Raw genomic sequence first — 26,765 nt, 5'->3', positions numbered from 1 at the left:
TAGTAAAACAAAGATAGAAATACAGTATATAGCCTAGATGTGGATGTGGGCACATCTGATGATAAACATGTGCAATGATTGTTCTAACATCAGTGGTATTTAGGTGAAAAAGTAGTTTAGAGGGAGGTTTGTATTGAATTTACCTTTGGAAAAGTGTTCCTTATCATTTTTGCAGTTGTACTGTTTAATCAATTGGGCCTAAAGATTTTAAGGTTGGCCTGCTTACTAAATTTCGGTCATTATGACATAGATGTCTGAGTATCTCTATAAACAAAGGATGAGTCCTGCCAGATGGACCAACCTTCAAGATAAGTGTCCATCTTTGCAGTAAGCGTTTTACTTTGTAAATACTTTTTGTACCTAGAGGAATCATTTTTTCAAGAAGTTTTTGGGTTTTTTTTCTTTTTTTTTTTTTTTAGGATAAGTGTCCCCTTCCTTTTTGATATCATGTAGTTGGGATTACAGGCATGCTCCGACATGCCTCAATCCTGTCTGTTTTGTTCATCTGGCTTACTTTACCAAAGTTGATGTCATCATAAATCTTTTCAAAAGACAAGATTTTGCTTTCCTGTCAGTTCTGTCTTGACTTTGTATTGATTTTTGTTCTTTGTTTTGCTTTCTTTTCATTTACTCTTCTTATGCTGTTGGAGATTGAACCTAGAGGCTTGCACATGCTCGGCAAGAGTGCTCTTCCTGCCCTGTCCTCAGCTCTTCCATTTACTGTTTCTAATCCATTTCCTGCCCCAGCCTTTTCCATGCTAGGGAAGTCTGACTTTTAGATTTATTAAGTTTTTCAGGTTTAAGTAACATTAACATTTCAGTTTATAACATTATTCAGATTTCATAGTTTTATGTGACTATAGTATATGTAGTATAGTTGTACTGCCCCCCCCCCCCAAGGTGAGTTTTGGCCTTGCTTGTTCTAAGATCATACAAAATGATGGGCGGGTGATGTAGTTTGTGGTAGAGTGCCTGCTTAGCATATACAAGGCCCTGGGTTAGATCCCCACCATTGCAACATACATTTACATATATACATATATATTATACAAAGAAAATTTGCTGCCTCTTCTAGTATTTTATATTTTGAAAGTTTTAATTTTGTTTGGATTCTGCTATAAATTAATTTCATTTTCATTTGAGTGTTAGATAGTAATGGTAATATATAGTGAGGAAGGAGATAGAAACCAAACATTAGAGAAATTTAGTAACTTAAAAGAGAAAAAAAATTGGCAACCTTGTGGAAGCTGTTTGGTTAGCTCTTGGTGGCATCAAGATTTTAAAACCAGTTAATCTGATTCCACAGCCTTCTCTCTAACTACAATGCTTTCTAACACTATTTACTAATAAGTTTTTCCCAGCCTTATCACTAGTTTCAAAATCAAAGCTCTGAAAAGAGAAACCTTTTTTTCTTTTCTTTTATTCATATGTGCATACAGTGTTTGGGTCATTTCTCCCCCCTTCCCCCCACCCCCTCCCTCGAGAAACCTTTTTCATAATTTATTTTGTATGTAATTGTGAAATGAAGGAGTATGAGACCACACATACTATGTACCCACCCCTTTAAGAAACCATCTCTGGTGTGACAATTCATGTTTTACTGTGGAGAGGTATCATACATTTTTTTATGAGGGTGTTTCATTATATTACATTTCTAAGACATGTAAAATTCTGAAATTCAAACATATCTGGTCCCAAGAGTTTTACAAGAATGACTGATGCTATATTTCTGGCTTTATTTGGACCCATTGTTAGAATTAACTGTTGTTCAATGATGTTGTCTATTGTTGTCTACTGTTGTCTATTCATGTGTCTAAAGCAAACTTAATTACGGTATTTATATGATTCTTGTTAATATTTAGTATAACTTGAACTCAGTACTCTTTTTCCTTCCCTTTTTTTTCTTTTGATGGTACTGGGGATTGAATTCATGTGCTCATGCTGCTTGTTGGACAGGCAATTTGCCACTGAGCCACACCTAGCCCTTGTATTCTTAATTTTTCACATGACTCATCCCATACTTGTATTTCTAGATAAACTTTAATTCATTTGGTTATTCAGAGGACAATAACTTTTTGGTGTGTTGATTAGGACCACATTGAATTTGTAGTCACATTTAGGGGGAGAATTGGTATCTTTGTGACATATTGGTTAGAAGGACGATTCACATTTTCAAGATCTGTCTGTCTGTCTGTGTGTCTTTCAGTACTGGTGGTTGAATTCAGGTCCACTTCAGTCTGCTCTCAAGATACATTCTTTACTAGAGTTAACTGTGAAGTGGTGTTTTTTCTTTCTTTTTTTTTTTTTTAATGTTCCTTTATATCTCTGTTTCTTCCTCCTCCCTCTTCCTGTCCTCAGTTTTTAAAAAGCTATTTTTCGTTACCATTTATGAAAGGCAACCTATTTTGAGATTTTGAAGCAACCTTGAAACCCTGTCTTTTTTTTTTAAATCAATTTTTAAGGTACAGTTTACCTATATAATTGTACAGTTTTATTTTTAGTAATGCATCCACTATAGTAACCTAGGTATTTTTTTTTTCCCCCCTTTGGTACTGGGGCTTGAACTTAGGGCCTTCACCTTAAGCCACTCCACCAGCCCTGTTGTTGGGATGGGTTTTTTTGAGATAGAGTCTCATGAGCTATTTGCCTGGGCTGGCTTCGAACCAAGATCCTCCTGATCTCTGCCTCTTGAGTAGCTAGGATTACAGGTGTAAGCCACTAGCTCCTGGCTGTAACCTAGTTTTTAAGAGATGTACATAATCATAAAAATTCCTTTATGTTGTTAACTGAACCCAGTTCTGTTTACTTGCTGCTCCAAAAAGCCCAATGACTTGAGGACGATTTTTGGGGAAAAGAAAAAGTTATTCAGAAAGCTGGCAAACTAAGAAAATGGCAGGCTGTTAATAAAGATCTGGGATAAGTGTCAATAAAGAATTCCGTATAAGTTTCAAGCTCCTTTTATCCTTAGATAAGGGGGAAAGAAATGAGGGCTAGACAGAGAAATGATTTATGACTGAAGACTTGAGTCCGTCTTGCTCCAGTGATCTGGAAGTAGTTGTGGATTTTGGTGCCCCTGTGAACCTCGAAAATAGTCATAATCAATCTGAGAAGGAGAAGAAAAGAGATAAGGGAGATTTCAGTCCATCAATTTGTAGTGCCAGTTCTGGACAAACATTCCTTAAATGACTTAACATGCCTATATGTAGAATTGAGCAGAAACCTGACTCCGGTTAAGGTAGTATATGAGACAGATGCAGTGTGGAGGCAGAGATGCCAGGCCATTTCACCCTGGATTAGTTACTCATGGAACATCTGCAGGCCCAAACTCCTGGGCTTCCACATGTCAGGTCTGGTCACCTGCCTCTATATGCCAGATAGACAAAGGAAAAGGCAGAGAAAGTAGACTTATTACATGGCCCAGGACATGCCATGGGAAGAGGCAGAGTAAACACTTAACCCATCTTCAGCCATCTTTGGGTTACAGACATGAGCTTCAGCTTTAAATATGCAAAGAATTAGGGGAGGGGACAGAGGTATGTATAGTTAGACATTCCCCATCACAGATTTCTCCTGGTTGGTAATGACCTCAGTCCTTGTTCTTCAAGGGTTCCTGAGAACTTGTTAACACAGACTGTTAAGCACTCTGGTTCCCAAGACATGATTACTTCTGCTCCAGGGTGCCGCCTCATCATTATAGGTGATTGTCCTTGTTTGAAGGGGTGGTCTGTAGTACACTGCTCTGCTATTCCTTAGGAGTGGTTTCATTCCCTTGTCATAAAGTTTTATTGATCATTCCTCCTCTTCCTTGATTCCAAGGTGACTGTAGGTGGCAATGGCTTAGCACAAAGGGCAACAGGTACAAAATGAAGTCAGAGATGCTAACCTTTTCACTTGTTATTAGTTAACTTGTGGGCCATAGTAAGAAGTCAGTGATTTTTCAGCAAAAGCAGTTTAAGCACCTCATTACAAGGAGACATCAGTCTGAAATCAGCAGACCACTTAGAACTCAGGAGGGAGATCTGGACTGGAGAGAGACTTGGAATAGTTCAGTATGTAATTAAACGGTGGGAGTAAATGAATACATCCAAGAAGAATACACAGTGAGAAAAGTTGAAAAAGGTCACAAAAATTGAAGAGGGATGCTTTTCATTTCTTTCTGTGTATAGAGAAAACCCAGTTGTCCAGAAATACAAGGAAGAAAAGAGGATTTTTAACAGGAGAGTTCTTTTGTCAATATTTAATGTCACAGAAAGGACAAATAGGTTAAGAATTAAAAGAGGATCATGATTCAGCATAAAAGATCAATTCAGCTTTGACAAAGGCAGTGTACATAGATTGATTATGGATGCAGGAAGATATCAAATTGCAGTTGCAGTATGTTGTGAGTATATGAGAGACTAAAGGAAATGTAGTGGTAGAAAACTGGTAATAGGAAGGTGTGGAAACAGTAGTGTCTTTCCAACTTCATTCTTCCCAGAAGACAAGTTTAATAATTGATATGAGGATGGATGATAGGAGATAATAAATGGAGTGAGATCTTAGAGGAGGTAATGAAATCCAGGATAAATGTGTAATCATTAATTTTGGGCAACAACCAGGTACGCTTTTACTTCTGACAGTATTGCTAGAATTGCTCCACTGTTTGGAGAGTCATAACTTGTAGTTTAAAATATTTGATATACAAGCTACAAATCAGTCTTTCTCTTGGCATAACCAACCTACTCTCTTACCATAATCAGTTATTTTTACTTACAGTTACAAATTTGTTAACCTTCAGTATTTAGATTCTTAAATCATAAAATTTAAGAAATATGAATTAAGTGATATCCAAAAGCAGAAATAGTGAAGACTTAAAGTAACAAAATTGAATTACTGGATCAGTTTTCTGGTGGATTGAGTAGGCCATAGTAGGAAGTAATTAGACTTAACGATCCCATATCTTGTATCACTTCTTGAGTTTTCTCTGTGTATAATTGTTATTGTTATTATACATACTATTCAAAAGTTATTGTCCATAAATAGAAAGGGTCTCCTATACTATAAAATAGCTTTACTAAGTAAGATCATAAATGAGGAGAGAACAGAGAGTACTCAGTCCCTCCAAAGTTTTCACCTGAAAAAGAGTGTGCTTATGGGGAGTCACAATTTTATACTTTAGGAGTTGGAGATACAGATTAGTGGTAGGGCATTAGGCAAGCATGAGGCCTGAGTTCAGTCCCCAGCACTGGTGCACACACTTCAAAGCAGATTTCAGTCAGTTAATGGATATTAAGGATTAAACCTGCTCTGCTGATTTACACCAGTTTTTGACTAAGCACCGTCAAAACAAATAATAAATTTTTTTAAAAATCAAAAAAAATTCCAGAAACATTTTAAATTTCTGTTCATGCATTATGCATCTCAGATGATCTAGAGAAGAATGAAAAGTTGAGATTTGTTGAAAGGCATCATGTCTTTATCAGAAGTTGGGCAGTATTATGAGAGAAATGAATAAAGCACTCACAGTACAGATTGAATCCTGCATCCCAAGCATTTGTAATTTTTCTCCCCTTCAGCAGTGGTATTTGGAACCATACTCACAGATACCAAGGGTCTATGGTATAATTGTTTGGAGTTGCAGGATGTGTGTGTGTTTGTGTGAACTGATAAGCTGTTGAGGTATATGTTCATTTATTTAATCTTTTGTGGTGAGAAGGTAAAAAAGAGGGGGAAGGTATTGGGCTTTAGCTTAAAGAAATATAACTGGTAGACTAAGATGACATAATGATGAAGTGGAAAAGGTCTTGAGATATCCCCTGATTCTTTTTTGGGTCAATTAAAATAAATGGAGTGGCAAAATAAAGAAAATTTGGTAGGGTTGATTCGGGGTTGAAGTTTGATAAGTCAGGATGATGAAGATAATTTTGAAGTGACTGATTCTGGAATTATAGTTCAACAGTTTGAGCTTACTTCTCATGTTGGTTATGAAGGTTTCCAGATACTGGAAGGCTCTATTTGCAACCATTTTTCTTCCCCACAAAGATACAGATGATTATTTGCATGACCTTAGCTTCATATTAGCTGAAATTCTAGTTGCTTTGGCTTGTATGTAAAGGTGAGAAACAGCAAAGTTGGATCGTGTGTATTTATGCCTTAGGACTTGGAATTTTTATTTTGTGCCTAAAGTACTGTAGCTTCCCTAAACCAGTCTCTTTCAATTTTATTCAAAGTTGTACAATCTTGGAAAAATTAGCCTGTGGTAACCATCGAATTTGTTATTTTAAAAAGAGTCAGTGGATATCAAAGTTATAAAAACTTGTGATACTAATTTTTCCTGCCATCTGAATTTTCAGGCAATAGAAAAATGCTTACTCTTTTTCCTTTTTTTTTTTTTTTTTTTTGGGTACTGAGGCTTGAATGCAGGACCCTATACCTTGATAATACCTTGAGCCACCATTTTTTTTTTTTTTTTTTTTTTTTTGTGATGGGTCTTTTTTCGAGATAGGGTCTCATGAACTGTTTACTGGGGCTGGCTTAAAACGGAGATCCTCCTGATCTCTGCTTCCTGAGTAGTTAGGATTACTAACTACTAAGTTACTTAGTTAGTAATCCTAACTAAGGATGCCTGCCCACTTTCATTATCAATGAGGTAGGCAGTAAAAGGATATTTTAATTTTAATTCTTTATCTTTTAGCTCTGTAATGTTTCCATGTAAATCCATGTGTTTTTCTGATTTGGAGGAATATTAATATTTATTAGTGATCTGATGATAATGGTATTGGAAGATCATAGAATTGGGAGAATTATGGCCCACATAGCTTTCCAAACTAGTTTGCCAAGTTAAAGCATTGCACAGAAGCATCAAGCTTGCTACCCACCATCTTTTTCACTTTCACAGGTAATGAAGAAGTATTGAGAAGTATTGATATAGTTCAGTAAAAGAACTTGTATGCCTTAAATATTTCTAGATTAGGACTTTCTATTTGAGAGTAGATAGTCAGAATTCAGGCATTATACAAAGACAACAGTCTTTTTTTCATTCAAAACTTCGGGTACTTGAGACAGGTTCTTTTTTTTTATTCATATGTGCATACAAGGCTTGGTTCATTTCTCCCCTCTGCCCCCACCCCCTCCCTTACCACCCACTCCGCCCCTTCCCTCCCCCCCCCAATACCCAGCAGAAACTATTTTGACCTTATTTCTAATTTTGTTGTAGAGAGAGTATAAGCAATAATAGGAAGGAACAAGTATTTTTGCTGGTTGAGATAAGGATAGCTATACAGGGAGTTGACTCACATTGATTTCCTGTGCATGGGTGTTGCCTTCTAGGTTAATTCTTTTTGATCTAACCTTTTCTCTAGTACCTGTTCCCCTTTTCCTATTGTCCTCAGTTGCTTTTAAGGTATCTGCTTTAGTTTCTCTGCGTTAAGGGCAACAAATGCTAGCTAGTTTTTTAGGTGTCTTACCTATCCTCATCCCTTCCTTGTGTGCTCTCGCTTTTATCATGTGCTCATAGTCCAATTCCCTTCTTGTGTTTGCCCTTGATTTAATGATGAGACAGGTTCTTTAGTAGAAGTAGCATTTCAGAGGTTGGCACACCTAAGGAAGAGAGTGGTGAGAAGGGCAGCTTATTTGCGAGTTCTTGTCATAATTCCCCAAACTCTCTTGCCATTATCTGATTGGCATTCAGGTCAGTTTGACTGGCTGAGATGTTAGTGCCTCTGCTCCCTAACATAATGGGAACTTCAAAATTAGATTTATAGGTAGCCTGTTCTTAACTCTGCATGAGTTAAAGAAACAATTGTTTGACCACTTTACTTGAGTTTACCAATGAGGTGGTAGTTCTTCAGTTTCATAGACAAAACTTAACCTGCTTAGACTCCTGCCAGCAGTATACAATGGATTTCTTATTAACCTGTATTACATTAGATTTTCTTTTTTTATTTTTGCTTGTCTGGTGACCAAGAAATTCCACCCTGTTCTAGTTTGTATGTTTTGATTACTAGAAAAGCTAGCTGTGTGTTCATTTTTAGCTTTTCATATTTCTGAAAACTGTGTTCTGTATCCTTTGCTCATTTTTTGTCATTAGGTTGTCCTTACTACTTGTATTGATTTGTGCAGCTCTTTAGTGTCTTAATTCACTAAATTTTCTATTGAAAGTATTTCCTCAGAAATGCGCTTGTCGATCAGCTTTATTTGTGTTTTATATCAAAATTTTTCAAGTCATGTCTCATAGTTGTCTACATTTTAGGTCCTTCTTAAGAAGATCTTCAATAATTATATTCTTCCATAATATTCTGATGTTTAGTTCTTTCTAGTAGTAGAATTTAGAATGTTTCTGAATATTAAGTAGGTGCTTTACCACTGAGTCAACCTCTCCTTCAGCCCCCTAACATTTAGATCTTTAATGCATGCAGAATTTACTTTTATAGATGGCACCATAAAATACCAACATTGTCACAGAGAAAAAATACATTGTGTGTGTGTGTGTGTGTGTACTACCACCATGTACTCCCAACCAAGGTACATGTTTTAGAACGTGACATAACAAGCCCACCTCACCCCACTCCCCTTTTCTCAAATGGCTTTTTTTTTTTCCTTTTGGTGGGAGGAGAATGCTACTGGGGGTTTGAACTCAAGGCCTCATTCATACTAGGCAAGTGCTCTATTACTTGAACTATCACCCAGCTCAAATGGCCTTTTGGTGGGGGAGGTGATTTTTTTATGTATTATGTTTTTGTTTTTTTGAGATGGGGTCGCCCATACTGCTCTTGAACTCAGTCTCTCTTGCTCCCTCCTTTCCTCCCTCCCTTGGCTTAGCTTCATGAGTGATGGAATTACAGGTGTGGTTATAGGAGTAAGTCACCACTCCCACGGTTTTTCTTTTTTGATGACCTGAGTCTGTTAAGGTCAAGAATTTTTGAAATTGTTGGGCGTTTTTATTGTGTTTTCGTCAAATTAGTGGACTAATACTGGGGCTAACTCAAATAGTTTGGACTTCTATCTGTTCTTTCTTTCTTCTTTTTTTTTTTAAGGCGTCTAGAAATATATCTAGGGACTTGAAGTTTCACTTGACGTTCTTTTTTTATTTTTAATAATGGTGCTGAATGGGGGCACATTGTAGCATTTATAAAGTTTCTTACAGTGTATAACATCATGTGAATTTACCTCTTGAGGTTCTTTTCTGATGTGGAAGAAAACTGAGCTAGAATGAAAACTTGCTTTGAAGTACTGTGTGATACAAAATATTATACTTTATTTAACTAATATCTTTGAGTTTTTGTTTTGAAAAGTAATATAGTTCTTGAACTCTTTCAAAAAGGTATGATTGTTTCCATAGTAGAGAAGATAAAGGACCAACAATGGAGTCCATCTCATATATAATGTTACCAGTTACCAAATACCTTGAAAATAAATGCAAAATGTTCTTCTTAGTCATTTAAAATTCTTGGAAATAAATAACTAAAGATACATTTAGTGGTTTTTTTGTTTGTTTTGGGGGGTACTGGGTTTTCTACTCGGCCTTATGCACCAAGTAAGCCACACTTCAGCTGTATTTAAATTTTATAAATGTATTTATACATATTTATAATTTGTTTCAGTCGTCACTGAATTTTGAAAAGCATTCTGAAAATTTTTCATGGACAGAAAATCGTTATGATGTGAACCGTCGACGACACAACTCTTCAGATGGCTTTGATTCTGGTATCGGACGTTCTAATGGAGGTAAAATTTGCTAAGGAATGATAGCTTTTTTGTACTCTTCCAAGGATGTTTTGATTGCTACTCAATCTTTGGACAAACCTGTCTTTGAATTTGTATTACTTTACTATTATCAAATAAAGGTACCTTTGGGAGAAAAGAAAAAAATGGATGGCGTTCACATGGCAGAAGTGGCACTGAAAACATAAATCACCGAGGGGGATACCATGGTGGAAATTCCCGTTCTCGTAACAGTATTTTCCAATCTGGAAAAAGCCAAGGACTACATGAAAACAACATACCTGACAGTGAAATTGGGAGGAAGGAAGACAAAAGAGAACGAAAGCAGTTTGAGGCCGAGGATTTTGTAAGTTTCTTATAATTTTAATACAAATGTTTCTGCAGGTACGATTTTGTTGTCAAGGCACTGTTAGGAAGTTTTATTAGCTACTACAAGTGATTTTCTGCACTCAACAGGTATTTCTCCAAGTGTGTTGTAAGGCTTATGCTTCTAAGGGGTCTTCTCTCCTCGATTCCAGGGTCTTGCTGTGTGTCTTTTCAGAATTTTTGGTCTATTTGTGTCAAGTTTTATTCCTTAAGGAAAATTCTAAGTTTCTTTTAGAAGTGTAACTGAGCTTGTAGCCTTATTTGCGAATGCATCATAATATTATACTTAAAAAAGTGATTAAGCTTTTAGAAAAAGTAGTTACCTGTAAGCCATTTACCAATACATTTTATTGATTGGGAAGTCTTGCTGTGTTGCCCAGGTTGATCTCTGATTCATGAATTCATGTAATCTTCCTGCCTCTGCCTTCCCAGTAGCTAAGACTACAGGTATGCAACATCATGCCTTGACTCCAAAACATTTTATTTAGATTGTCTGTAATTTTTTATTTTGCAGATCGAACCAGGACCTCACCCAGGCTAGGCAAGCAGAGTTCTATAGAGCTATATCCCCAGCCTTAGATTGTTACTTTTAAATAACATTTGATTATTCATGACTCTTAAACTAATCCCAGGATAGTTCACAGCTGTTTCTCTGTTCAAAAGTTTCTTTTTGGTCAGGGAAACTGATTATTATTCTAAGTCACGCCTATAATCCTAGCTACTCAGAAGGCAGAAAATCAGGAGGTTCAACAGTCGAAGCCAGCCCAGGCAAATAGTTCAAGAGGCCCTATCTCAAAAAATCCTCCTTGGACTGGAGGCATGGCTCAAGTGGTAAAGCACCTGCTTTGCAAGCATGTCGACCTGAGTTCAAACCCCAGTTCCACCAAAACAAAAATAATCCTCCACAAAAATAAGACTGGTGAAGGCTCTGAGTTCAAGCCCCAGTACTGCAAAAAAAAAAAAAAAAAAAAAAAAAGTTAACTAAGCTGGCATCTGTGGCTCACGTCTGTAATCCTAGCTACTCAGGCAGAGATCAGAAGGATTGCATTTCGAAGCCAGCCTAGGCAAATAGTTCATGAGACCCTATCTTGAAAAAACCCTTCATCAAAAAGGGCTGGTAGAGTGGCTCAAGGTGTAGGCCCTGGGATTAAAAAAAAAAAAAAAAGTTACTCTGGAGCTGAGGGTATGGCTCAAGTGGTAGAGTGCCTGCCTAGCAAATCTGAGACTGTGAGTTCGAACCCCAGTACTGTAAAAAACAAAACAACCACCACCACAACAAAAAATAATGTTAACTCTGCTATTGAAAATAAGCATGAGTTAAGAAAAGACAAAATTTTAATAATTTTTCTTATTCAATCTCAGTAAATAGCTTATCTAAGCACCACTTCTTAAGTTATAGAAAAATTGATGTGGTGTACAATCTCATTTATCTAGTTCTTGTGATTCATTCTTGAAATGTAAAAGTCTCATTTACTGTAATTCTTTTTTATGTACTCATGAGTGGATGTATGAGTCAGATGCTGTTCTTGGTATACAGAATACATAGGTGATATGATAGGCAAAATCTCTGCTCTCATTGAATTTCTGTTCTTGTGGCAGCATTCAGAACATGAAATGAAAAAGTAATTCATGTTTTCCAAAAATTTAAACAGGAAGTGACTGGGTGGCTCTTTTAGTTTGGGAAGTCAAGTGAGACTTCTCTAAGGAAATAGCATTTAATCTGGGATTTATTCAATAAGGAAAGGAACACACTTTCTTAAAACTGAGAAAGGAGTTGGAGGTGTAGCTCAGTCACATGTGCTTAGTATTAGAATGAAAAAGGCTCAAGCATAGGGTTTATTATGAAGAGAAGCCCCGTGGAGGGGAGTTTTCAGGCAAAACCAGAATCCCCCTGCTGTTTACAGACTTGGAGTAGATCAGAGGGTGGGTAGAAGAGTCCCAGGAAGGACACTGGGTGGGAAAATCCTCAGTGGCCCTTCGACCCTCTGGAGATAATGACGTAAGGGCACATCATTTCTTCTGGGTCAGGTGGGGGAGTTTCTAGTAAATGGCTAAGGATGGATGTCTATTTTTCTTTAGGCCCGGGTGGAGAATTTCTAGTAAGTCACCTTCAAGGGGGAGGGGGTCCAGTTCTAACATGGCAAGTAGGAGTTCTAACAGCAGGTAGGAGTGTAAGCATTGTTTCCAACCCTAAACACTGCTGGCAGCTGGTGGGGAAAGTAGCACTGGATATTTTGGGGAGTGGGGGCATGAAAAGCAGAAGTGTTTAATCCAACCAGCTGTTGATATGGGTATAGGGAAACTGATGATTTGAAGAGGGATGGAGTGGATGGTAAGGGTTTGGTTGCAGAGCCTGCCAGGGACTATGCTGACTGGGTGGTAGGCAAGGCTAGGGTCAGAAAAATCTCTGAGACATGGAGGTGCCTGGAGGGTCAGCATTGTTGGGGTGGAAATGGGCCCTCTAATCCTAGCATGGGATGGAGGCGAGGAGTGGTTTAGATTGGTTGAGCATTTTTGGAAATGTTAAGTTCTTTGTATATGGAGTGGAAAAGAGTAATAGCATGGTGTTAATGATAACAGAGATACCTATTGGGGAGAGGATGTGGGTTTAAGTAGGTGAGGGACCAAGGACCTACAAATGAAGCTTTTGAGTATAATTTTGTAGCAGGGAGGAGGACCATAAGAGAAACACAAAGGCCTGTGTTCTGATGAAGTAGCAGTGGGGAATGGATGGCATAGCAGAGAAATAAAACCTAAAGAATCCAAATGTGAAGAGGGTCGTATAGCACTGGGGGTAAAAGGGCACTCAGTACGGTGAAGTAGCCTATAAAACTGCCTATAACCATACATGGGTTAAACCTTGTTTTTCTTGCCTCTGTAACCTGCTTGCAAGGGTATGTAAGGTAAGACAGCCTTTGGACACGAGTTTGTTGAGTCTGTGCTGGCACAATAAAACATTGCTTCCTTGCCTCAGTGTACCATGTCTCTCTTTGAGTTTCCCATAGCAGTTTGGAGTGTCATGGAGGAACTGAACCATTGCTCAAGGTTAGTGGGAAGAACAGTGGAGTGCTAGGTTTGTGTGGCGATGCAGATCCAGCAGTCAGAAGATAAAGAGGAATTGTATTTTATCAGCAACCTTTGTGTGAGATTGAAAAGCAGGTCCCTCCTGGTGAGAGGGAATGAAAGCATTAAGCTGAAGGAAATCTGGGTTGGGGAAAACTCTTGAAAGGTTCCCTGGAGCCTTGGTTCCTATATGAGAGAGGTAGGCCTGAGAGGGCTAGTGTGGGGTAGGGGAAGAGATACAGCAAAAATCCTCTACAAGATTATATAGAAACTACTCAGACCAGGTTAGGGTTAAAGACATGGGTGGGTTAGGATGTCTCAGTGATCCTGGTCAGGCTGAGTGAGGTGAGTCCTGTAAGGAGAGAGAAATATTTCGGTGTGGGGGGCTGTGGGGGTGGCTTGGGAGCCTCCATCCAGTTATCCAGAGGCTGACCGGGGTGTACTTTTAATTAGGTGTAGTGGACCCAATGTGGTAGCCCCTTGACTTGGGCTGTGGTGGGCATAGTTAAAATTACCTGATGTAGCTCATGCTATTTAGGTTTTAGTGGTGGTGTATCAGCGATCCAGACCCAATCCCTCGCCTGTATGGTGGGAGACAGAGCTGTGAGGTCAGAGGAGGGTTTAGAAATATGGATGTCTGCATATTGTCTCAGTTGTTGTAGGGAAAAATGGAGAGAGTGGGCCACTTGTCCTCTAGGGAAAGAAGTGGAGGAGTGGGGTATGTGGTGAAGGGTGAAAGGACATGCATAGAGTAGTTTAAAGGAACTGAGATCTGTGGGCTTTCTATGAAGGAGTCTAAGGTGGATGAGAACTATAGGGAAGAGGGAGGGCCAGACAAGCTTAAGTTGGAGAGACAGTTTGGTTACTGCTGTTTTAGAAGGGCATTGACCCTTTCTACCTTACCAGAAGATTGGGGCCTGTATGGGATGTGGAGTGTCCACTTAATGCCCAGCACCTGAGATAGTTGCTGGGTGATAGCTGAGATGAAGGCGGGGTCATTGTCTGACTGCAGGGTTGAGGGTGGCCCAAATCAGTGCATGTTATGGGTTAAGAGGGCCTTAGTAACCTGTTTTGCCTTCTCTGTAGAAGTGGGAAATGCCTCAGTCCACCCTGTGAAGGGATCTACCATGGTGAGGAGGTATTTTTGCTGGTTGGCTGGGGACATGTGAGTAAAATCAATCTGCCAATCTTGTCCTGGCACACTGCCTTGCTCTTGTTGTGTGGGGAAGGGTAGGGGCCTGATACTTCCTTGAGGGGACACCTGGGAGCAAATGAGGCAACAAGACTGAGTAGTGGCTAGAGAGGGGGAGGTTGGTGAGCTTGTAACAGATACACAGGGCCTTATATCCTGAGTGAGAGAGATTATGGAGATATGAAAGAATGAGTTATTTCTAGAGCCCAGGGAATGACTACCTTGTGGTCAAGAAAGAACCAGTTGTCGGTTTGGGTACCTTCTGCTTGGGTGAGAGCTGTGTGTTCAGGTGTTGTGTAGTTGGGGTAGAGGTGGGAAAGATGAGGGTAAGGGGTAATCCTTCTGTCAGGTAATAAAGCACACTGGACGCAGTCTTAGCTGCTACATCTGCCCGAGAGTTACTGAAAGAGATGAAATCTGTGGGTCTCTGGTGGCCTTTACAATGGATGGTGGCTACTTGCCTAGGTAATTTGAGAGCCTCTAGTAATTGTTGGATCTGGGGACTATTAATCATGGGGGTTCTCTTGTTTGTAAGGAAGCCCCTCTCCTGCTAAATGAGGGCATGGGTATGAATGGTGTGATAGGCATAGTTTGAGTTTGTGTATAAGTTGATCACTTTGTCTTCAGCTAGAGTTAATGCCCTTGTAAGGGCGGTCAGTTCTGCCTACTGGGATGTGGTGTGTGTGGGAAGCGGCTTTGGTAATGTGGGATCTATAATGGCATATCTTGCTGCTGGATGAGGGTCTTTAAAGGAGCTGCCCTCTATAAACGAGAGGTGGGCATATGTAGGAAGATGGGATTCTATGAAGTCTAGGCATGAGTAGGTGGGTGGTGGGACCTCTTCCTCAGTTGTGGGGTTTGGGAGAAGGGAGGCTGGGTTGAGGGCCGAGCAACACTGAAAGGACATCAAGGTGACTTGGGATGAAGAGTGCAAGGAGCTGTTGTTAGGGGTAGGGGGAAAAGTTAAGAGAGTCCGATGGCTAGTGAGATCCTGGAGGTTGCGGGTGGATAGGATGGTTATATGTTGGTTTAATGTAAAATTTTTGCCTCAGATGTTAAGAGGGCTGTTGCCTCCAGGGTCTTTGGGCATAGGGACCAATACTTGTATGACTGAGTCTAATTGTTTTGATAGATGTAGGTTAGGGTGTAGCCATAATCCTGAGACAGGAGGCTTAGAGCAGTGTTTTGGTTTGTGTGTTAGGTATAAATCAAAAGGCTGGGAGTAGTCAGGGAGTCCTAGTACTGGAGTCCTCAGCAAAGCTTCCTTGAGTTTGGTAAAGTGGGCCTTAATTGGCTTAGAAGGGTCTCGGGGCTCCTCGAGGGCACCATGTGATGCTGTTATAGGGTCTTGGCAAGGAGGAATCCAGAGACAAAAATAGCCAGCCCAGATCCTGACGGGACAAAAGGTACCTTTTTGTGTTGGGGCATGGTAAGTCTATGATTATTTGTTTACAGGACTTTGTGTGATGGCCCTAAAGTGAGGGGTAATGGGGGAGACCCAGGTAATTGACTTGTGAGGCTGATATTTGGGCCTTGGAGGGGGTGACTATATTAATTCCTTTCTATGTAAGAAATTAAGGAATTGGAGGGACAGGTCCAAGGAAGGGCTACAGAGGAATAGATCATCTATACACTGTAAGTATATATATGCTTGGAGAGAGAAAGAGAGACATGAATCACTGACCAAGGCCCGGCCAGGTGGGAGCTGTCTTGAAAGCCCTGAGGAGAGACTACCCAGGTTATCTAGGTGGAAGTGTGGGTGTCAGAGTCTGTCCATATGAAGGCAAACGGATCCTAGCTAGAGAGATCTAGAGGGATGGTGAAGAAATTAGACCTGTGCCCTTCCCCCTTGAAGGTTATTTAACTGGAAACTCTAACCTGCCCTAAAGAAAAATAAACATCCACCTTTATCATTTTACTAGAAACACCCTACCTGGCCTGGAAGGAATGACCCACACTTAAGCCACTGAGGATTTTCCCACCCAGTGACCTTCTTGGACTCCTCCACCCATGTTCTGTATCTTCTCCAAGTCTGTAAGCAGCAGTAGGATTCTGGCTTTAGCTGGAAACACCCTTCTGCTGGGCTTCTCTTTCACAATAAAACCTTTGCTGGTGTTTGAGCTGTCTTGCCGCCTATCCATTCTGAGCCTCTTTCATTCTAACACTTAGCATGTTTGAGGCCCTGGTTTTAATCCCCGGAACCACAGAAAATAAAAATACTGGGAGGATAAAGGGATAAGCTTGTGCAAAAGATTTTAGTTTTTTTTTTTAAAAACTATTCCAGATCTTAAATGGGTTATAGTGGTAGAAGAAAGACAAGGTAGAAAGCAGAGGCTGTAGTTTAGGAGAAAATGATGGGTTGAATTGGGTGCCCGAGAGAAGTGAAGACATGATTTTGGTATAATTTGGAAGTAGTTTAGATGGAGGGTTTGAGTAAGGGAAAGAATTTGATGAATTGGATTTAGGGCAGGGGAATGATTAGAGAAAGACAAGAATGAACACTTGAGATCCTATTATCAAGGCCTTTTGAATTTCTATACCTTACCATTTGAGTGGGCTTTTAATCTGCTTGATAGGTAGCCCTAAATTGAATTTTTATAATAAAACTGGGAATAAAGTACTTCCCTTTCATAGGGAAATGAGGGTTGAGTAACAAAGATGAATTACTTAAAACAGTGTATGCCAGATAATAACCACTTAATAAAAATTAGTTTCTGCTATTATCCTTCACCTCCCACCCTCAAGATGGTGGTAAGCAAGTATATAGGGTAGAATGTAATTTCCAATAGTAAATTTAATAGTATACTGTAATTAAGAAATACATGTATAGCCACCAACAAAATCTTAACCCTATTTAGTTTGTATATGAAGGAATGAATCATACTGGTATGCGTGTATAGTTTTTTGGGACTTTGCAGTAATATCATTATAGTGCTAATGATAATTCACTTTTATGAGTGATTAAAGCATATTTTTTCTTTGTTTTAATCCCTCCTCCCCCCAAACTGGGTTTTGAACTCAGGAACTTTGCCACTTGAGCCATGTTTCTTTTTGTTAATTTTTTGAGACAGTCTGTGTAGCTCAGGCTGGCTTTGAATTTGCAGTCCTCCTGCCTCATCCTCCATCTGGCAGAGTATTCATGTTTGGATTCATTTCATTCAATGTTTTATTGAATGCCTGCCTCTTCAAATTAGGCAGGCTATGTTGCCAGGTAGTATGAAAAATACCCGATACAATACTGGAAATCCTAGGAGTCTAAAGAATAAAGATCTACAAAGGTAAGCTTTAGGTACCCATCACTGCTCATCTCTCTTTTTAATAGTTGAAATAAAAAATGTTTGGAGGAGTGTGCTAACTGAAGCAGTGTAATGATTAAAACCTAATAGAATTAGAAAATGGTCTATTTTTCCTCTACTATGATTGTGACTTTATGCTAAGGAAAGGTTTATACCTTGAGCTAGATTTTGTTGTTATCTTACCCAGACATTCCTAGATTATAGCTGTTGTCCAACTTTAGCCTCCCAAATAGTCGAAGTAGGGCTCAGGCTGGAGCCTTAGTTTTTGTTGTTACACACCCCCCCTCCCCTTTTATTTTAATTTTTCCTGGATGAGAGAAAAGATTGATGAATGAGAATAAAGATTCTTTTGTCTTCACTAGCAGTGAGTATAGACAGTAAAAGCATTTTGATGGTTAGCAGCATATGCTGAAAGTTAAGGTTTTTGAGTAATCATTAATAGATAAAGAGTTGGTCATATCAGGTTCCTCAGTTACAGGATATATAATTGTGTGATAGCTTTTAAAGGATTTATTTTTTTAAAGTGAGACATTTAAAATTTTTTTTTACATTTTTTAAATTCTAACTTTCTTCTAGCCATCTCTAAATCCTGAATATGAGAGAGAACCAAATCAGAATAAATCTTTAGCTGCAGGTGTATGGGGTAAGTGATTTTTGATCTATCTTTGAGGGGCACAAGAATGTTTATCTGTAGGTTTTCTTTGTTTTAAATATAAAACAAGCTAGGTTAAAGCTTAAATACTTTTTTGGTGTGCTAAGCTACAAAAAGGTAACACTTTTAAAAGATTGGGGGTAGAAGAAGAGTTTGATTTGAAATAATTGATTTGCACCTGTTAGTACCATTAAGTATACTCAATTTGATTGGATTATTCTTGAAATGACTGTAAGTTAATGTAAGCTTGAGTAGCCTGATAATCTAACAAAACAAAAAATGTTAGTTTGAATTTTTAGTTTTTCATAGCTGAAACTCTACATAACTGGAAAGATAAGTACTTCTCATGATAGTGTGACATGAAATTAATCTTTTAAACTATGAATATGGTTATATTGATCATTAAAATAATTGCATTGATTTGCCTATGGCTAGTCTATATTTGAAATTATTTGCCTTTGATTTTCTAAGTTTAATGAGTTTCTGGTAATAATTCCCTTTTCTTTAAAAATGTGGAGAGTTTAATTTTGATAAATCTTATGGAAGATTAAACTGCACTCAGTACAAGTTAGACAGCTTTTAGAAGATTCAAGTGAAGTTTAAAATAATGAAAAATTTTATAATAAAGTTTTATAAGATTTGACATCTGAAAATATTTAATTATTTGCTACCAAATTCAAAGTGCTGTGTCCACTTTGAAACTTGTACACATGCTCTTCTGTTGTTTTTAATTGAAAATAACTTTCTAAAACAAGGATTGTGGCTTGTGATAGCATTCAAGTCCTAACAATAAAGGCATTATTTTAAACTTTGCCACTTCCTGTGCTAATCTTAATTGTATTTATGAGCTGAAACTCTGGGGAATTATTTTCTTTCTTTTGATCTCCCTCTTTATTTAAGGGCTTTTTGAGGGTGGGGGTGGGGGCGGTCAGACACTTTTGTTAGAACCATGTGAATGGCATTGTTTTTTCTGTATTGCAAATTAGTATTTCTACCACTCTCCCCAGGCCTACACGCCCAGACACACACATACCCAACCAAAAAAATCTCCCAAGCTCCTCTCTTAGGTATGTTTCCTTATTATTCAGTTTTTCTGGGAACAGCTAATTGCATAAGAATATAGAACCACCTGGAGGGTATTAAATAGAATCTCTAAGAAATTAGGAATAATTTCTATTTTATTAGAATGAAAGTAAAATAAAAAAATCACGAATGTCAGTGAGCATTTGTCATATAAAACTACCTATAGATATTATTGGTACTAATCCTTGGTTGGCTTAATAATCTTAGAAATGATTTAAAGACAAAGACATTTTGGAAAATTATGAGATTAGAATGTAATAAAGATTTTGGTTCTGCTGTTTGAGGGTTGATCTAAGGATTTTGACTACTAGTTGAAAAGATGTTTAAATGGAAGGTGTTCTCTTTATGTGCTTAGGTTAACTAAGAAATGTGATTGCATTTAAAGAAAGGAAAATGGTTAATTGTGTCATGGTTAATTGTTAAATTCCCAGTACTTCCCATAAGAATACAATGAAACTCTCATTGTATCACACTTCACTATTCCTCTCTCACTTATTTCCCCTGGGTTCCCAAGTATTGTTTTCCTCATTGCAACATTTAGAATAGCTATGTTCCTGAGGAAGACGAGAGAATTTTAGGAAAGACTTCAGTAGAACTTTTCTAGTGCTACTTCCTTCCAGGTAAGTAAAAATTTACTAATGAAAATGTAATATGTATAAAAAGAAAAACGACTTTGTTCCTGAAACTATGACACTGTAGATCAAAAATTGGCAATTCTTTACATAGTACCCCAATTTTTAAAAGAAACTTTAGGGAAAGTAATTAAACCATTCAAAATAAAGTTACCTAAGTTTAATTCAACTTAGAACCTAGTTGGTTTTATTGGAAACATCTTCATCCATTTTATACTTGTGACTTATATAGTGTTTCTGTCTTAACCAAGATCACACGTATTTGGAGCTTGAGAGTAGTAATTATTAAATAATCATTCTCTGTGTTGTTAATAATTAAAGGCCAAAGCAGGAATTCAGGGTACTTTAGTTTTGTCAGTGAGAATTTTTAAATGATACGGCATTCAGTTACTTGGGGGGTGAGGAAGAGAGTGATGTATGTTTACGTACATGCAATTTGAGATGTAATTAGTGGCTATTGACTTTGAGTTTGTTGTTGATTTTCTGGTTTTTGTTTTGTTTTGTTTTGTTTTGTTTTTCGAGGTACTGGGAATTAAACCCAGGGCTTTGTGAATTCTAGGCGAACACTTAACCACTGAACTACATCCCTAGTCCCAGGTGTTGGATATTTTTGAGATAGGATCTTGCAGACTGTTTGCCCAGGCTAGCCTTGACGTGCTGTCTTCCTGATGTCTGCCTCCTGAGTAGCTAGGATTACAGGTGTGAGCCATCTGTCCCCCATCTAATTTGAGAGTCTTTCAATATCCTGTTGAGTGTTTTTATGTCAGTAACTGAGTATGTCAGCAATAAAACATTGGCAGAGCTTACTTAACATTTAGTGCCTAAGATATTAAGTAACAGAAAATTTCAGCCACTAATAACTTATTAACAGTCGTGTTTCAATTCAGCATTTATATTTGTGTGTATTCTTTGAAAACTTGATGAACTTCCCCAATTTTTACTCATTTGTTACACTACTTAAGAGCATAAAGGTCCATTATTCAAATTTGTTTTGTTTGGCTTTCTACATCAAAGCTAATTAGTGACCACTTTAGCTTTAGCTTTACCTATCTTTATTAAGATAGGTTGTTCTCTAGAGAATTCCATTGATACTAACAAGAAGTGTACAGATTGTGAGACATAATTTCGTTAAATGAAGTGGATAGTGATGAGAACCAGTGAATTTTTTTCTCTGAATTTTGATAAATAGAATTAAAAGGGAATAATCTGACAGTATTATATTGATGGATCATTTTGTTTACATAAGTCTATTTTAATGTCTTGTATGAAAACAGTTAAACTTAAGAAAAGGGCAGTACAACACATGTTCTAGGTTAAAAAGAGAAAATTAGTGAGGTGGGAGTAGACAACTTTGCAAATTTTATTTGATCAGAATTAGAAATTCCACTTGCTTATTATGTAAACTGTTTATTATTGCAAAGTATATTTCCTTAAGCCTGTTCTTTATGAGTGATGTTGTAAATCTTCATTGGTTGCTATTGATGTAAATTTAATAGTTAGTGAAACTCATTTGATTGAAACTGTTCTCTATGAATCAAAACAGGTTTGTCACTTAAATAAGAATATACAAAACCAGCAAAATTCACATAGCATTAATCATTTTAGAAATAAATCTTTTTGTGGCTTTCTTGTGATGCTGGGAATCAAACCCAAGTCCTGTGCATGCTAGGCAAGCACTCACTACCTGTTACTTGTTGGTATGCTTCTGTTTACACATTAAAGTTGCTTCGTAAGATAGTGAGAAATCTAAAATAGTAAATAGTATCAGTGTGATCCTGACTTCACTTAATAATATGCTACAGGCTTCTTATCTGGACCAGTGAGTATGATGTTTTCAGTTGGAAATGGTAAATATTTTAATAATATCATAGGAATAGCTTTATTTCTATTTTCTCCAGTAATACAGTGCTTAAGAGGCCTAGCTTTTGGAATCAGCTAGATCTATACCCTAACGTTAGAATTTTTCACTTAATTGGTAATTTAGTGTTTGGGCAGATAAGTTATTCTAGTAATTTCTGAGTGAATTTTGTTATCTGAGATGCAGGTAATCACAGAAACATTGCTAAATTGTCTACTGTTTTAAAACCTTTATCATGTCACTGATAAATGTCAGCTAATACTTTGTTCAAATCCAGTAAGTGAAGGGAATTCTAATTATAGAATAATTAAAAGGCAAAAGCAAAATTTGTGAATGGTGGACCAAAGAAAGAAGTACTTATGTAATGATTGAATCAGAAACTTTGTATATGTAGTGGGTAGCTGTATGGAGAGAATAATGAAAAGACAGGAACGAGATTGAAGAATTGTGATGACAGCTCCAAATTATTCATGTGAACCAACTTATTCTTGTTGAACACAGTCTCGCTATATAGTTCAGACTGATCTGGAACTCTAAATCCTCCTTCCTCAGCCTTACTAAGTGCCAAATAAGAATTGGGCTACTTTCCCTCCACCATTGGCTTTGTATTTAAGGAATAAAACTTAATTCTTATATTCAAAAGTATGAGGAAAACATGAATAACAGGACAATGTGATAGAGCCAATTTATTGTCATATTACAGTTATTTGTGAAGCTAGAAGGAAGGAGATAATCATGAAACTCCAAAACTCTCACTTACTTTCAGGGTTTTTGAATTTAATTTGAAAATAAGAATACTTGCTTACATGTGCTTGAGGTAATAAGCACATGAAACTTACAGAAAGACATTACTGAGGTCATTTATTTTCCTTTATGTTTTGATGGTGCTGGGGTTTGAACTCAGGACCTTATGTTTGTTAGGCAGGCACTCTACCACTTGAGCCATGCCTCCAGCCCTACTTTGCTAATTCTTCTATATACGTGTTAAAGTCTTTTGTTAACATCTAAATTTTCTCCTTAAAAGAATAAACACCTTAGGTCTTTTTCAGTAAGTTTACTAATTAGCAAAATAGACATTAGATAATATTTGAATCTAAAAGCCTAAACACTTTACTTGGGAAGTTCTAGGAGTATTCACGGTGATAATCTATGAATAGGTACAAAATAATAAAACATAAAATGAATATAAGTGATGGAAGGTAAACTTTTTCTGTCATCTTCCCATTACTAATTATTACCATTAAGGACACTTTGTTTTCTTCACTGGACAATAGTTCATGTGGTTTGTTCAGAATACATTAATCTTTTATCATGTTTTTCTTACACTTTTTCTTGTTTTCCTTACTTTTAGTATCAACCTAAAGTTCATAAGGGGACATCATAACTGTATTGAAGATAGTATATGACTTTTCTGTATTTTTGTAATAAGTATTTAAGCATAAAACATTTCACAGTAACTGAGACAAGAACTACTTTCCATTCTATAAATGAAAGATCAACCTCTGTAGAGTTGTAAAACTAGTAGGATTAGAGTTAGTTGATTGAAATTCTGATGAATCGGGCACAAAAGTATATTTTCTCATGCTTAATAAGCACAACAACATTCTCTTCTTTTACCGCTCATTCCTTACCATCTTCGGGTACCTTTGTCATCTCTTACTTTGCTACCTACTCTTCTGTGAGTGATTTCTTAGGCTTCACCTTTCTTCTTTATAGGACATTCCATCATTCTTTGCACTGAGGACCTCATTGAAGAAACACAGCCAGAATATTTCTTGCTCCAAGGAATCCAATATTAGGAAAGGTGAAATTTCTAGTCAGAATCTGTTTGAGGCTTAAAGACTATATATATGTTGCTTATTTACTCTCCATCTCCTCTGCCTTTCAGTTTTATAGTCAATGATTGCATATGTATAACAGTTGTATTTCTTCTTTCCATGTGGAATCATTTTCTTTCTGCCCCAAACACATTCTTTAGAATAGGATTTTGCTCTTGGCAAATTGTTTGGTTTTATTTGTCTGGAAAAGTTTCTTTTCTGCCCTCTACCCTAACTGGCATTTTCAAGTCTCTGAGATTCTACAGGGCAGATTACATAACTTCTTAACTATACACATTCCTTTGTGCATGTTTTAATCTGAAGCTTTTTTTCCTTTATATCTCCCTGTAGAAATGTATATTTGGGATCATTCCCTAGCATAATAAAGTTACCATTATAGTAACTTTGTTATAGAAATCTATAAAGGAAGGAAGATAAACTTAGATGCTTAGTCAGCCATATTGAACTAGAAGTCTTCAGTCAGTCAGTCATGCTTAAACTTAATTGGGTTATACTGACAGTCCTGCTTCAATACTTGGATTCTTCTGAGAGCCCTTGCAAGCTTACTACCTTTTGTATTTCATAAGCACCAGCCATTCCTTAGATTATTGGGTTTTATTTAATTTGGATTTTAAGTTCCAAGCTAAGACTTTCTTTTGTATTTAATTTCAAGAACCTTTTTTCTTTTTCTTTTCCTTTTCAAAGACAAGGTTCCACTATGTTACCCAGGTTGGTCTGGAACTCTCAGGCTTAAGGAGTTTTCCCATCTTAGTTTCCCAAGTACTAGGACTATAGATGTTTGCCATTAGGCTCAGTTTCAAGAACTTTAAAGGGTGGGGGAGGAGAGGCAGTACTGGAGTTTGAACTCAGGGCCTGGTTCTTGCTAGGCAGGCTATCACCTGAACCAAGCCCCTTACTTTTTTTCCTTTTTCTTAATTTTTTACATAAGGTCACTTTGTAGCTCAGGTTAACCTCAAGCTTGTGATCCTCGTGCCTCAGCCTCCTGAGTGCTAGGGTTACAGGTATGCACTGGCATTTCCAGATAATACTTGATTCATTCTGTCATCATCTGTTTACCAAAAGTAGTCATTGTAACTTAGATTGTTTAGTATTTATTGTTCTCTGTTTGATATCTTTATTACTATTATTTTTGTTTTGTTGACTTCATTGTGTAATAGCTTCCAAAAAGCTATACACGGGTAATAGACTTTTCTGTGTTCTTGTGTGCTTGAAGATGTCTTTTTTATCTCTTTGGGCCCTTTTTTATATAACCAATAAGTTGGAATGTTTTCCCTAGTGGATCAACATGTGTTTAATTTTGGAAAGATGAACCTCTTCTCAGTTTGTTCTAAGCCCTTATTCATTGTCAGAATGGTGAAACACCATACCAGCTTTATCTTTTGGAGACTTTGAAGCCTCACATGAACACAGAGTCTCTCCAGGTTCTCTTAGGAGTCCTTGTATAGTTTTGTTGAGATGGTCCAGTAGAAAGATGGTGTGGTTTTGGGGTAGGGTATTACCACATATCTCTACCCAGCTTATCAATTCATAGGCTATGTTATTTAATATGCAGAGCTAATTTTAACTTACATTTACTACAATTTTTCTCTTGGAGTTAATTCTTCTAAACTTTACAACTGTGAAACAGATGGATTTACAATTTTTGTAAAGGAAGAAAGACTTGCTTCACTATGGTAATTGTGAATATGTATATGTGTTTGATAATACCTGTTTGATTATACATACAGATTGATTAAATGCTGGAAATAGTGTTTCATATATTTAGGAAATGCAGTAGTCTTGAGAAAGGTCTGCATTTAGCAATTATTTATGTTACTATCTTGAGAAAACAGGTTTAAGTTGGTTGCCCTGCTCTCACATGATGACTTGAATATTGTTAGATGGTCAGTAAATATTTGAGTTAATTGGTATTATGAAAGTAGACTTTTTTTTATTACTTTAACTTGCTACTTTAAAAAGGTATTTAGAAATAGAGGGGACTGTGGTTCTTTGCGTATTGATTATAACTTTGTGAAATGAATGAAAAAGGAGTTGGAAAATGTAGTTTTCTTTTCAAAATGGGCAAGGGGACATCAGAAGTGTATTTTATATATTCTAAGTGTTAAAAGTCATTAGGTTGAAATTTGCAAATTTTATGTTAATGAAAAGTGCTAAAATTTAATCTTGATTTTTCAGTTATGTCTAACTGAATTCGTTTTTAGACGTCATTCAGTTATTGGCATATGTTGTGAGATTGTTTTAGCTTTATTTCTTAAGCTGGAATATATATACAGTCTGTATTTATTTAGTTAAATTATTTTACATAGGAGCCAGCCACTATTAATATTTTTAAATATAGCCAGTGTTTAGAATGGACTATTCTTTAAGTGAATTTATTTTACGCTAAAATTTGAAATTGTGTGTAACTCTTGCTCGTACTTTATTTATGCAGAATATCCTCCGAATCCTAAATCTAGAGCACCAAGGATGCTGGTCATTAAGAAAGGTAATACAAAAGACTTACAGCTATCTGGATTCCCAGTAGCAGGAAATCTTCAGTCACAGCCAGTTAAGAATGGAACTGGTCCAAGTGTTTATAAAGGCCTTGTCCCTAAACCTGCTGCTCCACCTACGAAAGTAAGTTTTCAATTGTTACAAATTAAAATTTTTTTCTTTTTTTATTCATTTATTCGTATGTATAAATTCAAATTCTGATAGATAAAATTTTCCCCACTTGATTTACTTCAGGGGAAAATGCTTAAAATTTTTTTATGAAAATGAGATATTTATGGGGTACTGACTTTTCAGGGGAGTTGGCCCATGGTGTGATACTACTTCTAATTATTTTTCATGTGTGTGTCCATAAGGGTGTTCTTGTTTAGTAACAAATTAAGTTGATATGGTTTTTATTTTGCTAGATACACTTATGGTATATTTGCTTAGCAATATTAATACTATTTATTTGGTGCTCAGTTTAGGTTTTTGAAACTTCCCCCTTTTTGGGGGAAGGGGTGGGACTGGGGTTTGAATTCAAGACTTCATGTTCACAAAGCAGGTGGTCTGACGCTTGAGCCACACCTCCAGTCTGTTTTGTTTGGGTTATT

The 26,765-nt window shown here is 37.1% G+C and overlaps 1 protein-coding gene across 7 annotated transcripts in view; it reads left to right on the top strand.

Moving 5' to 3' along the window:
• The window catches only part of Gpbp1 (GC-rich promoter binding protein 1), a 75,044-nt gene that overhangs the window by 35,518 nt on the left and 12,761 nt on the right, over nt 1-26,765 (top strand). For 5 of the 7 annotated variants that reach the window (XM_074077474.1, XM_074077469.1, XM_074077472.1 and 2 more), the window contains 5 exons: nt 9,582-9,705; nt 9,825-10,048; nt 18,196-18,262; nt 19,279-19,338; nt 26,114-26,298. In XM_074077474.1, the coding sequence (XP_073933575.1) occupies nt 9,582-9,705; nt 9,825-10,048; nt 18,196-18,262; nt 19,279-19,338; nt 26,114-26,298 (660 nt within the window). Of the gene's footprint in view, nt 1-9,581; nt 9,706-9,824; nt 10,049-18,195; nt 18,263-19,278; nt 19,339-23,625; nt 23,649-26,113; nt 26,299-26,765 lie in introns of those variants that run through there. The other 2 variants (XM_074077475.1, XM_074077476.1) reach the window with 2 other exon arrangements.

This window comes from Castor canadensis, chromosome 6, assembly GCF_047511655.1.
Source record: "Castor canadensis chromosome 6, mCasCan1.hap1v2, whole genome shotgun sequence".
In the NCBI taxonomy this organism is placed as follows: domain Eukaryota; kingdom Metazoa; phylum Chordata; class Mammalia; order Rodentia; family Castoridae; genus Castor; species Castor canadensis.
This window is presented reverse-complemented; position numbering and strand designations above follow the sequence as displayed.